Raw genomic sequence first — 13,249 nt, forward strand, 5'->3', positions numbered from 1 at the left:
TAATTTTTTTTATCGATTCACAGCACTAATATTGGCCGTTTCTGTTTATTCCAGTTCACCAGCAGTAATGTAATGTCTAAATGTTGCGTTCCAGCTCCTAGACCTTTAGAGATCGTAACATTTAAATATATATATGGCCTCTTTAAAACATTGTATGGGTGAGAACAACTTTTTGTTTTTTGGGGGTAAGACTTTTAAAAATATTTTTGTAAGACGTCTCTTATGCTCACCAAGGCTAAATGCATTTATTTCATCAATACAGTATACAGTAATATTGTGAAATACTATTACATTTAAAAAAATATTTGGAATATATTTTAAAATGTAATTTATTCCTGTGATGCAAAGCTGAATATTCAGCATCATTACTCCAGTGTCACATTGTTCTAATAGGAAATTATATATATATATATATATATATTCTGTGTGTGTTTTATTATTTTATCTTATTTTTTTTATCATTTTTGAAGTAGTAGTAGCTTTTTACACGTTCTACTATCCAGTATCAAAAAAGTATGAGGAAGTGTTGAACGTGCTACAGAGAGGATGCTTCTGTTTGTAATCCATTATCTATAATCTAAATCTGACATTTGTCTGTTTAACATTTACCCTAAAGCGAATCATTGCATGTGAATGTGTGAGAGTCCACTCTATTGTGTAGGAAGTGCATGTTTGTCTGCATGTATGAACACTGATATGGTGGATACACTGATACAACTGCTGTTGTTATCGTGAGTACAGATCATCAGTGGGTGGACATCTGTCGTGGGAGGGTCAGCAGCAGAGATGGAGACTATGGTGAAGACATTCAGCGCGTGAGGTAAGCTGAGGTGTCAGTCAGGGCTGGTCCAGACAGCCTGGCCAGATAACAGTGACACAGAGCACTACAGTTACCTGCTGGACCAGGTCATGTGACACCACCACATCAAAGCTGCCACAACACCCTCAGCCATGGCCAAAATACTGTCACTATCCTGAACACTGTCTATGGTGTGGAGGAAGACAAATATAAGTAGAACAAATCACTAGATTTGGTTCATACATTTTTTGCAAGTATATATTAGGTTTAATTGGTTGTGTTAAAGCAGAATTAATATCCTGCACAGATAATGGCATAAGAACATTTTAATGTGGCAATAAGGGAATTAATAAGATGAAATATCACACATATTAGCTGTTTAAAAATGTAAATCTCTGCTGTTTACACATAACAAAACAAATAGTGCCATATATATATTTGTTTTATGTTTTGTCACAATATATATATAACCATTTTTTATATATTGAAATAATATATTTTATTAATTTCTTTAAAAAAACATTTCTATATTTCACCATTTTTCTTTATTTTAGTATATATTATATAATATATAATAATATATTGTATATTATTTCACCATTTAAAGAACTGTGTGAATATGTATATATGTATACACTATATAATACACTCTCAAAATAAAGAGTACAAAATTGTACCTTTTAAGGTACAAGTGGCTGTCACTGGGGTGGGACACTTAAAGGTCCCATGACATGAAATTTTCATTTTATGAGGTATTTCAACATTAATATGAGTTCCCCTAGCCTGAATATTGTCCCCAAGTGGATAGAAATGTTGATCGGTGTAAAACCGAGTTCTGGCTGTCTTTCTCTGCCTTTGAGAAAATGACAGGCCAGACTAGCCAATCCTGAAGTCTCCTGTTATGACGTCCACACACGAACGGTTACCTCCCTTTCCTCCACCCAGAGAATCTGGCACGCCCATGCAAGCGCTCGAGAGATCATGGCTTGTGAACGAGTGAACGCTGGCAGTTTCTCAGTGTTTGGATGTACAAATGAAAACAGAAGTCTTTTTTCAGTTCCTTCTGATCTGTGATCAGTGATTTCTTATATGTAGCTAATTATTTATTATTCGTGCACACACTGCGGCTTCTCTCTCTCCCGACAGAACGGTGTTTTCGTGTTTTCTATCTTGCGAGTCAGTGTTTTTGTACGTCCTCGTCGCGTCTATCTGTTCTACATACAGTCGTGAGTTTCTGCTCAACATCGGCAGACTCGCATCTCTTTAGAGATAAACTTCACGCACGCTGAAGCTCGGGCTGCACTGACCAGTCGGCCTTCAACATCCCCGACCCCCAGTAGAGCATCTGGCCCACAGCGGAGACACCAAACGCGGCGCGAGATTAAGCAGAAGGGAGGTAAGCGTGAGGGTATCTGGGCTAGGCTAGCCAGCTATTCCCACAATAAACAGGATTACATTCGATTACTGCTGTTGTGTCTTTGTTTGCGCTGTGTACTCAATGCGCGTCACTGACGCTTTTCATATGATTGGAACATATCTAAAAATAATGCTATAATCAACACTTACTAACTCGCTCATTTCACTGTAATGGTACATTGCATGTGTTACAAAGTTGGTAGAATAATGATGAAGACGGACTCGGCGTGACTGGGACTCGTGTTTATTCAGAACTCAGATACAAACAAAATAAACTCGCGCTGACAAACAGCGCTCTCACAACTCAGTACTTACTATAAATAACTTTGTTAGCAATCGCTCCGTCTCCTTGATGTCTGGTTCGCGAACGAATCATTCTTTTGAATCTGTTCTTTTTAGTGAACCAAACCAGTTCACCATATCGGACTGAATCGTTCTAAAGGGTTCGCGTCTCGAGTCAGCGCTGATCCATAATTTACTAAAGTTACTAATTTTCTGACATGAGTGACAGCCCCTCCGACTAGAAATAAACTAATAACCTGAAGTATATTCTAGTAACTACAACAGTTCACCCTGAACTGAGACATGCTGAGAGAACTGATGAGAAGTGAACTCCGGTCCATCCGTCTCTCTGGCAGCAGCTCGTGCGTCGTAGACCTCGTTAAACCACGCCCCCTCCGCTCATTTCAAATGCAAAGATGTCAGCCAATCACAACAGTGGACGTTTTTACTGAAGTCTCACAGCAGACACACCTCTTGAAACAGGGCATTCAGCCACAGGGCAAACAGCAGTATAGAAAAAATGCCTTTTATTTCTAAATTATGACATTTTATGATGTAAAAATCATACTAACAATATAAGTACACCTCAGGAAACATTATAAAATAATAGATGCCATGCCATGGGACCTTTAGGGGTAAATTTTTGTACCTCTAAGTCAGGGGTAGGCAAGTTAGGTCCTAGAGAGCTGATGTCCTAGGACCAATTGTGTACCTTTAAAGGTACAGTTATACGTTGTAAATTGTACCTCTACTGTACCTTTTTTCTGAGAGTATCAGGCATAACATTATGACCTTATATTCCTAATATTGTGTTGGTCCCCCTTTTGTTGCCAAAACAGCCCTGACTCGTGAAGGCATGGACTCCCCTAGACCCCTTAAGGTGTGATGTGGTATCTGGCACCAATATTTTAGCAGTAGATCCTTTAAGTCCTGTAAGTTGCGAGGTGGGGCCTCCATGGATCGGACTTGTTTGTTCAGCACATCCCACAGATGCTCGAATGGATTGAGATCTGGGAAATTTGGAGGCCAAGTCAACACCTCTAACTCGTTGTTGTGCTCCTCAAACCATTACTGAACCATTTTTGCTTTGTGGCAGGGCACATTATCCTGCTGAAAAAGGCCACAGCCACCAGGGACTACCGTTTCCATGAAAGGGTGTACATGGTCTGCAACATTGCTTAGGTAGGTGGTACGTGTCAAAGTAACATCCACATGGATGGCAGGACCCAAGGTTTCCCAGCAGAACATTGCCCAAAGCATCACACTGCCTCCACTGGCTTGCCTTCGGGCTTCTTCCCATAGTGCATCCTGGTGCCATGTGTTCCCAAGGTAAGTGACGCACACGCAGTCACGCACCCGGCCATCCACGTGATGTAAAAGAAAGCATAATTCATCAGACCAGGCCACCTTCCATTGCTCCATGCTCCAGTTCTGATGCTCACATGCCCACTGTTGGCACATTCGACAGGGGTCAGCATGGGCACCCTGGCTGGTCTGCGGCTATGCAGCCCCATACACAACAAATTGCGATGCACTGTGTATTCTGACATTGATGAGCCTTGGCCGCCCATGACCCTGACCCGGTTCACTACTGTTCCTTCCTTGGACCACTTTTCATAGATACTGACCACTACAGAGTCTGTATTACAGTACAGTACAGACCGGGAACAACACACAAGAGCTGCAGTTTTGGAGATGCTCTGACCCAGTCGTCTAGCCATCAGAATTCGGCCCTTATCAAACTCGCTCAAATCCTTACACTTGCCCATTTTTCCTGCTTCTATATAATATATCACAGTTTCCACAAAAAAAGCTGCTTTCAGCATTAATAAGCTGCTTTTGATAATAAAATGTGTTTCTTGAAATCAGCATATTAGAATGATTTCTAAAGGATCATGTGACACTGAAGACTGTAGTAATGATGCTGAAAATTCAGCTTTGCATCACAGGAATAAATTACATTTTAAAATATACTAATATAGAAAACAGTTCATTTAAATTGTAATAATATCTCACAATATTACTTTGTTTTTCATTAAATAAATTAAGCCTTGGTCAACATAAGAAACATTTGGACAGTCGTGTATATAAAAAAATACTTTTTTTATGGACGCAAAGATTAAGTTAATAATTAGGTCAGTGAATAAGCTATACAATACAAGCACTGCAACAATGGTGAAGAGAGAACAATGTTAAACATTTCACAACGCATTATTTGCATACACGGCATGATTCAGCTGATGCAACCTGTATAGTACAACCACAGGTGTGTGACAGCCATCCTGCTGATGATGTCATTGCCATTACATGTGCAGGCATATCTGATATAGATCTCAGTGAATGACATGAGGTTATGTAGTGTAAGTTTTGTTCTTCATCTTTACCTTAAGGCATACCTGTAGAAAGCATCACACTATGAACCAATGTGACAAGATGACAACATGCGATCAGTTGCTATGTAACATGAACCAGTAAATGCTTATATCACTGAAATGAAAGATACCATTCATAATTGATTCAACATGACTGTCTCGACTCAAGTAATTAGCTCTGGGCTTAGCACAAATGTGCTTCTGGAAGTATGAATGCAGCATAACCGCAGACCTTTTACAGCTCTTTCTGCTCTGTTCAAACACATCTGAGTAAACATGGCTAGTAGTAGATCAGGTCAGACAGGTTGAGCCGGAAGTGAACAACAAGTGCAGGATGTGCTCAAGCAAGCACCTTTGGAGTATTTACACACATCTAGGAATTCCCACTGTTGTGGATTTATAGTACATATCTCACACACATCAGTCAACCGTTAAACAAAGTTTTGTCTACTGCACTACTGGAGTAAAGGCAGATGACTAACAATTCTGCCCAAAACGGACTCAATGTGCATGGTTTATGCAAATAGGCCATTATTTCCGGCATGATGAGATTGTGCTGTTTGATATAAACATGTACATTTGCTGGAACAGACAGAATGACTCCTTTAACAATAGTCTAGTTCAGGGGCTTTCAAACTTTTTCATTTTCTGTGTGAAAAAATGAATTGCTGTATTTTTTTCAGTTTGCTTGGTTTTTATTGTATATGCCATGAAGAACGCCACAGATGCTGATATGGCATTAAATAAAACTATACTGATACTGTGTGAGAAAAATATTAACCGTGATATTATAATGACAACCAAATTAAAACAAGTATTTCCAAAATGTATAATTATGTCAAATAGCTTGCTTTTATATTGTCATTGCACTAAAGCAAATGTAAAGTATGTATGTAAAAACTTTTAGGCTACTTTATTTTAAAATATATATTTAAAAAAATTAAACATTTTAAATGTTCACAAAACTATGTTCATATTTTCCTACTGTTAAAAACCAAAGCTATCAGTATTAAAATAATCACAATTAGTTTCATGATTTTAGATCAGCTTTTGAAAGCATGATTATTATTATATATAATATAATTTTGTATATGTGAATGTAAAAAAACACATGACATTAAGCACTCATTAGCATCTGAAATCTTAAAAAAACTATATTAATCAGAGAGATAACTAATCATAATCAAAAACAATTTGTTACATCCAATATGATAAATGTTTATAAAAAATGAGACAACTATATGAGATCGGTTACACATTCAAACTTCAAAAATCTGTGTAAGAATATTGTTTACTGATATTATAAAGACAACCAAAATAAAGAAGTATTTACAAAATTACAATTGTATCAAATAACTGTTTGATACATTAAATGTACTTAAAAATATATAATATTTGTATATATAAAATTTTTTTTATGTCCACAAAACGATATTAACTATAAACATTACATTAAACTAACAATTAATCTAAAGCATGATATCATTTTATCAAATTTAGTGAGTGTAAAAGTAAAAAACAACATTCATTTTTTGGTCATTTTTAAGTTTTTTTTAAGTCTTACTTTTCAGATTCAAATATGACAGGTCTACCTTTTTATGTAACTTTCAAAAATTATTACCCATCTTGAAAGAAACAATTATATGACTAACTTGTAAGCAGTTTATGCAACCAGCCACTGGTCTAGTAAACCTAACTATGCTAATCAGAGAGATAACTAATCATAACAGAAAACAATTAGTTACATCCAATATGATAAATGTTTATAAAAAAAGAAGAATCACAGTACAAAAAAACATGAGACAAAAGTATGGAGGTCAGTTGCATGTTTATTATAATTAAGAAGATACATACTGATTATTAAATAAAAATAGGCTATAAAATAGATGCAAAGAAAGAGACAAACCAAGTTCACATCTTCAACACTGAATTATTAGATTCATAGATCATGAACACTGTTCAGAATTTATGGTAACCATGAAGTAGATGTAATATTGCTTGCTGCCAATGGTAAAGGGCATTTATAATTACATCATCATGAAAGATGTATGTATAAATACCTCGACATCTGTTTGTCAAACCACAGTTCAGAATTATTAAAAATGAGCATTCATAACTGTCCATAGCACACTATTTCCTATCCCATTCTCTCAGGCTTTGACACTTACAAGTAAGTAGCCACTGATTGCACTCATAATACACTTTGCTGCTATATCTTCATCCAAAAACAGACTCTATATAGTTGTATATAATGTCTGCGGTCATGTGTTCTTATATGAAACAGAAGGCACCCATCCGGAAAGATTTTTAAACCTTATTCTCAAGAACTTCTCTCATTAACTAGAAAAAAATAGTTCAGCGTTAGACAAACCAGCTCCTGGCGCTGCACTGATGTGTGTTTCTGTCAAACCCCCAAGTCTTTGCTTTTGGGGTTTGTCAGTTTTGCATTAAAAGTATATTAACAGCATGGGTTGAATTATAAAAGCAGAGAAATCTCCTCCAGGAACTGAGTTTGTCGGTCCTGATTAAAGAAATGGATGAAACTTGTGCACTCTCTTGTTCTCAACCATGCAACCTACTAATACTTCTCTCTGTTTTCTCTCTCTGTTTTTGTAGCATTTGCTCATTACTCTTTCTTTTCCTCTGTTGTGGCTGCATCGCCTTTGTCATCGGGCTTTTTGGGGGGCGCCGGGCTGTCCAGGAAGAAGTCGTTGCAGGCCACGGTCAGCGCCCCCATGAGGATGATGAACTCAGTGAAGTCCACCTCGCCATCGTTATTGGAATCCAGGTCATTCATGACTCGTTCCACCGCATCTTTATCTTGAGCGTTCTGCGTGAAGACAAAAATAAAACAAGAGAGTTTAAAGTGAGTATCAAAAAACTCTAAGAAAAGTCTGTTAGATTAGTATGGAAGCTTGGTTTCTGCCACAGAATAAAAAATAAGGTAATTCTGACTTTTTATCCAACAACTCTGACTTTTTTTTCTCCTAATTGTGAGAAATAACTTGCAATTGTGAGTTATAAAGTCAGAATTGCGTGCTATAAAGTCAGAATTGCGTGATATAAAGTCAGAATTGAGAGAAATAAACTCGCAATTCTGACCTTTTTTCTCTCGCAATCCTGACTTTATAGCATGCAATTCTGACTTTATAACTCACAATTGCAAGATGTAAAGTCAGAATTGTGAGATATAAACTCGCAATTACGAGAAAAGAAGTCAGAATTGCGAGAAAATAAGTCAGAATTGTGGGAGAAACTCACAATTGCGAGAAAAGTTTGAATTGTGAGATATAAACTCGCAATTTCTATTTATAGTCAGAATTGCGAGATATAAACTCGCAATTGCGAGAAAAGAAGTCAGAATTGTGAGATATAAACTTGCAATTTCTAATTATAGTCAGAATTGTGAGATATAAACTCGCAATTTGCGAGAAAAGAAGTCAGAATTGTGAGATATAAACTCGCAATTTGCGAGAAAATAAGTCAGAATTGTGAGAGAAACTCATAATTGCGAGAAAAGTTTGAATTGTGAGATATTAACTTGCAATTTCTATTTATAGTCAGAATTGTGAGATATAAACTCACAATTTGTGCGAAAAAGAAGACAGAATTGTGAGAGAAACTCACAATTGCGAGAAAAGTTAGAATTGTGAGATATAAACTCGTAATTGCAAGAAAAAAAGTCAGACTTGTGTGATCAAACTGTTGTCAATCGCGTCGCAACAGCTAAAGGCTGTCTACACTGGACTCAAAGCACCCATTGCAAAGCGCTTGTCCTTCATTTCAGTTCATCATAAATAGAACAAGGCATCAGTTTACTCATAGAATTGAATAAGATTATTTTGTACCATATTGGTATGAAAATACAAAGAGAATAAAATATATTCAATTCTTTATCAACAACATGAAGTCTATTAAACATTACATTACATTCATAAAACCTAAAAAAAGCACTTATTTTCTATGTTTACCTTCATGCCATGTGACCATTAACCAACATTAATGTGAATAATATGTAATCAGTGTTGGGGAGTAACTAATTACATGTAACCAGATTACGTAATTTAATTTCAAAATAAATGTAACTGTAATCCACAGTTACTAATGAAAATGGTAACGATTACATCTGAATATTTTCTGTAAAAATGTAGGTTATGTTGAATAATATTATTTTTTTGATTTGCCTGTTTTTGATGTTCTCCTGCCATTTAAAGGCTGTTTAGTAAAGCAGTGCTATTCTGATGCTTTTGATTGGCTCTCTTATTTGAATTTGCAGCGTCTGCCAATTACATTAATCCACATTGCAGCTGAAAGCTTTAGGCTTCAGGCTTATGGCAAGTGATAAAAAATATGTTCCAGTGCTGGAAATTCAAAAATCATTTCATCCAGAAATCTGTATTTAACCTCAAACAATCTCAAAGTAAAAAAAAAGTGCTAAAGTCTGATTTTGTGGGGGCTGTTTGTGTTAATTCAAGTGATGAAGGATTTTGAAAATCTGAGAGTAATCAGTGTTGAGAACTACTGTAAGGTTAACCCTGCCTGCTTTAAATGTTTGAAAATGATTTCAGATGTGAAAACCTTTGTTAGAAATGTAGAAAGTAAAAAGAAATCAAATGTTATCAGTTCCATTACTTTAATAAAGTAATTTAAATAGTTACACTACTTATTACATTTTAAATAGGGCAATTTATTAAGTAACCTTCCCAAAACTTTATGTAATCAATAAAAAAGTAACTGTAATCTGGTTATGAGCATTTTAAAATATACTCTATTTACAAGTACTTAATTTTTTTATCTCAATATGTAATCCAGATTACATGTAATAAATTACTTCCTAGCACTGGGTCCGATGTCTGTAAATTCAACAAATAATGTCCTGGCAGAAAATTACTGGTTCGTTGTTCTATCTTTTCTATCTACTGGTAGATTGTTATATATAAACATGCTAAAAATGTATAAAAGTGCAATCCAAATGGGGCCAATGTGAGAGAATGTAGTGATAATTTAATTTCGAAACCCTGAAAACTCTTGAAGTTGAGTAGAAATTATTATGGAAAGTGTGTAGCAGGAGGAACTCTGGGAATGTTAATGAAAGGGAATGTTTTTGCACTTCAATCGAAAGAGCCAGAAGCCAAATTCACATACAAGATGTTTGTATGAGACATAATTGCAGGGTCACTGAATCTGTAAACCGTTATCATATGGGCGTCTCTGTAACTTGCTGTAAATGCAAATCTGAGCATGCGTTACAGGTTGTCGCATTCATTTTAGCAGGTATTTAAATTAATCTATTTTGCAGAAGTTCTGAAGATTTTAACAATGTGGGGGAGGGAATATGAAAAAAATTCTCTATAATATATTCTGAAGAAGTCAATCCTAAAACTCAATCAAAATTGATTTATTTACTATTACATTTCTTAATACATGTTCCTTGTTTTATTGTTTACAATGTACTGATGTATAATAATCCAAATATGATTTGTCTTTGTAACTTTTTCAACCACTCCCTTCCAAACCCATGTTTGATTTGGAACACCCACTTTGCATGATCCAATCAACGGATAAAATCTAGCCCCACCCACTTTTTTTTGCTTAATATCTTCAAATTTGCCAGTATATGAAAGTAAAATAGGTTGCAAAAGTTTTGTAATTGTGCACGTGCGTTCTCACCCCGAGATAATTTCCCAGCTCCTCCGTCAGAAGTTCCCTTAGTTCCCCTCGGCTGAGCGTGTATTTGTCTCCTTCCTTTCCGGAATACTTATGAAAGGTCTTGATGAGCATCTGCATGGCGCTCTCCAAGTTGGAGCTTGGTTCTTTGGACATGCTGTAAGGTGGTCAAAAAGGTCAAAGGTTAGATACAACGACATGGCGCGCCCCTCACTAGACCCTGCTGCATGTATGGTCACATGACTAGCATGGGCGGAGCTTTGGCTCAATTAATGCTGGCACAAACACACGTTTTTGACTATGGGTGAAAACAATGTTCTCTCAATCATTTGTTTGAGATAATATCCTTATTGTTTAGGGGGTTTATTTGATTTAGAGGGAAATTAGAGGTTCTGATTAGGGGTTTGTCACTCAAAAAGCAACATTCTTACACATCACAATTTGAGCGTGGCATCTTGGATCTTCTCTCTCCGGGTTCAGCAAGCTACTGCGCATGTAGAAACAGACACAGTCATTGATGAGGTGCAAAGACGAGAAAGAGCATGAACAGCATTTGGCAAAAATACTGCTGGAAGGCTGAATGTTTTGCTTCAGTTTTACGGCTTGCTGGTTTTCTAGAAACCAACTTAACATGTCATTTTGATGTCAAAGATACACAGAGAGGTAACGTTAGACCTCTAACTCTAAGTAATGTGGTACTGCAGGTTTGGCACTTTATGAGAGACATACACTATTAAAAATACAGGTTCTTTATTGGCATCGATGGTTCCATGAGCCTTTTACATCCACGAACCTTTCAATTGCACACATGGTTCTTTATAGTGGAAAAAGAGTATTTAGATTATTAAAATGTTCACTAAAGGTGGTGATACACGGGGCAACTTTTTGAGTTATGTTGCTGAGCAATGTTGCTAGTTCATTGCCCAAATTAGTTGCCCTGTGTCTCACCTGGTTGCCCGTTGACGGCAACATTGCCTTCAAAATTGTTTAAAAAGTCGCCCCGTGTATCATCAGCATAAGAAATAATGGTTCTTTTAAGAACTTTTCACTGAAAGGTTTCTTTGAGGAACCAAAACTGGAAAAAAAAAACAGATGTGGAACCCCCTTTTGGAACCTTTATTTTTAAGAGTATAGGTACATTCAGATGGAATTGAATTGACCCAATGCATGATTAGATAGTATTCTGGCCTTCGACTTGAACAGTCATTAGTTGTATGTGAACGCTTCCCTGCTCACAGCTAAATCATCTGTTGCTCATGTAAGAGGGACTGCATCTCTCAAATGGAAGCCACAAGTGAAACATAAAACTGTCAAAATGAAGATAAAACTATTGGCAAGTTCCCCAGGGAACCTTGGTCCAAGTAATCCGAGGCTCTCGTGAAGACGCAAACACACATAATACGCACCTGAAATTATCCTAAAGCAAATCCATTAGTTAATTTCGAGGACAGAGGCCAAAGTTAAGTGGAAGGAAGAGCTAGACTATAATCATGAGAACCAAAATAAATATTGTAACATGAAGAAGAAAGGATTAGATGATTACTGAAATTACTCCTTGAATCAATTATTAAGTAAAAAATTATGGAATAAGATCAATTCAGTGGTAAAATACATTATTGTTGTCCCATTTCTTGCATGTCTGTACTAGGCAGCATAATTGAATTGAGACTTTGGACAGGGTTACTCTAATGAGGTCTCCGTGCTCCGCTCTTTATTTGAAGTACTACACCATCTAATTTAACTAATTAGTTAACCTAAGAGAGTGCCTAATTAGGAAGCTCAAATGGTGACATGCGGATTTGGAACAAATACTGCTGAACTTTACAGATCTCGGGTACTAAAGACGAGAACAATTGTTCATGAGGTGGACACTATCTAGAAAGGTCAGAATAGTTTTAATGTCCCTCAAAGCCGTTAAAAAAATTCAACTGAAGCATTTTAGGACAAAGAGGCTGTAAGGCAACAGAACGGTAACACTTTACAATAAGGTTTCATAAGTTAACTACTTTAGGTAACAAACTAAGAATGAACAGTACTTCTACAGCATTTATTTATCTTTTAATGTTCATTTCAACATTTACTAATACATTATTAAAATCAAAAGTTGTGTTTGTTAACATTAGTTAAACTAACATGAACAAACAATGGATGTGTATTAACTAGCATTAACAAATATTAATAAATACTATAACAAATGAATTGCTCATTATTAGTTCATGTTAGATAATGCATTAAAGGGATAGTTGACCCAAAAATGAAAATTCTGTCATCATTTACTCACCCTCAAGTTGCTCCAAACCTGTATGAGTTTCTTTGTTCTGCTGAACACAAAAAAGATATTTGGAAGAATGTTTGTAACCAAGCAGATAGAGCCACCATAGTATCCCCCCCCCCCCCCCCCCCCTACTATGGTAGTCAATGGTTGCTCTATCTGCTTGGTTACAAACATTCTTCAAGTTCTAAATATCTTCTTTTGTGTTCAGCCGAACAAAGAAACTCACACAGGTTTGGAACAACTTGAGGGTGAGTAAATGATGACAGAATTTTCATTAAGAGAACAAATGAGACCCTATTATAAAGTGTTACCAAAAAAAAACGTAGCAATAACCTATATAAACATAAGACAATTGGAAAAATGTAAGCTGAAAGGTGAAATTATGGCACTTTTTTTTTTTGTAGGACAGAAGGAAACAAGAAGCGCATCCTCATTAGC

The 13,249-nt window shown here is 36.2% G+C and overlaps 1 protein-coding gene across 1 annotated transcript; it reads right to left on the minus strand.

The window, feature by feature from the left end:
• Window positions 1–6,679: 6,679 nt before the first annotated feature.
• Window positions 6,680–12,939, minus strand: s100s (S100 calcium binding protein S). The gene is made up of 4 exons (XM_079828840.1): window positions 12,818–12,939; window positions 10,968–11,023; window positions 10,540–10,693; window positions 6,680–7,699 (listed from the first exon to the last, which is right to left on the minus strand). Exons 2-4 carry the CDS (start codon window positions 10,988–10,990, stop codon window positions 7,496–7,498), a joined length of 381 nt encoding a protein of 126 aa, XP_079684966.1. The 5' UTR covers window positions 10,991–11,023; window positions 12,818–12,939; the 3' UTR covers window positions 6,680–7,495.
• Window positions 12,940–13,249: the final 310 nt, after the last annotated feature.

This window comes from Gobio gobio (assembly GCF_949357685.1).
Source record: "Gobio gobio genome assembly, chromosome: 11".
NCBI lineage: Eukaryota > Metazoa > Chordata > Actinopteri > Cypriniformes > Gobionidae > Gobio > Gobio gobio.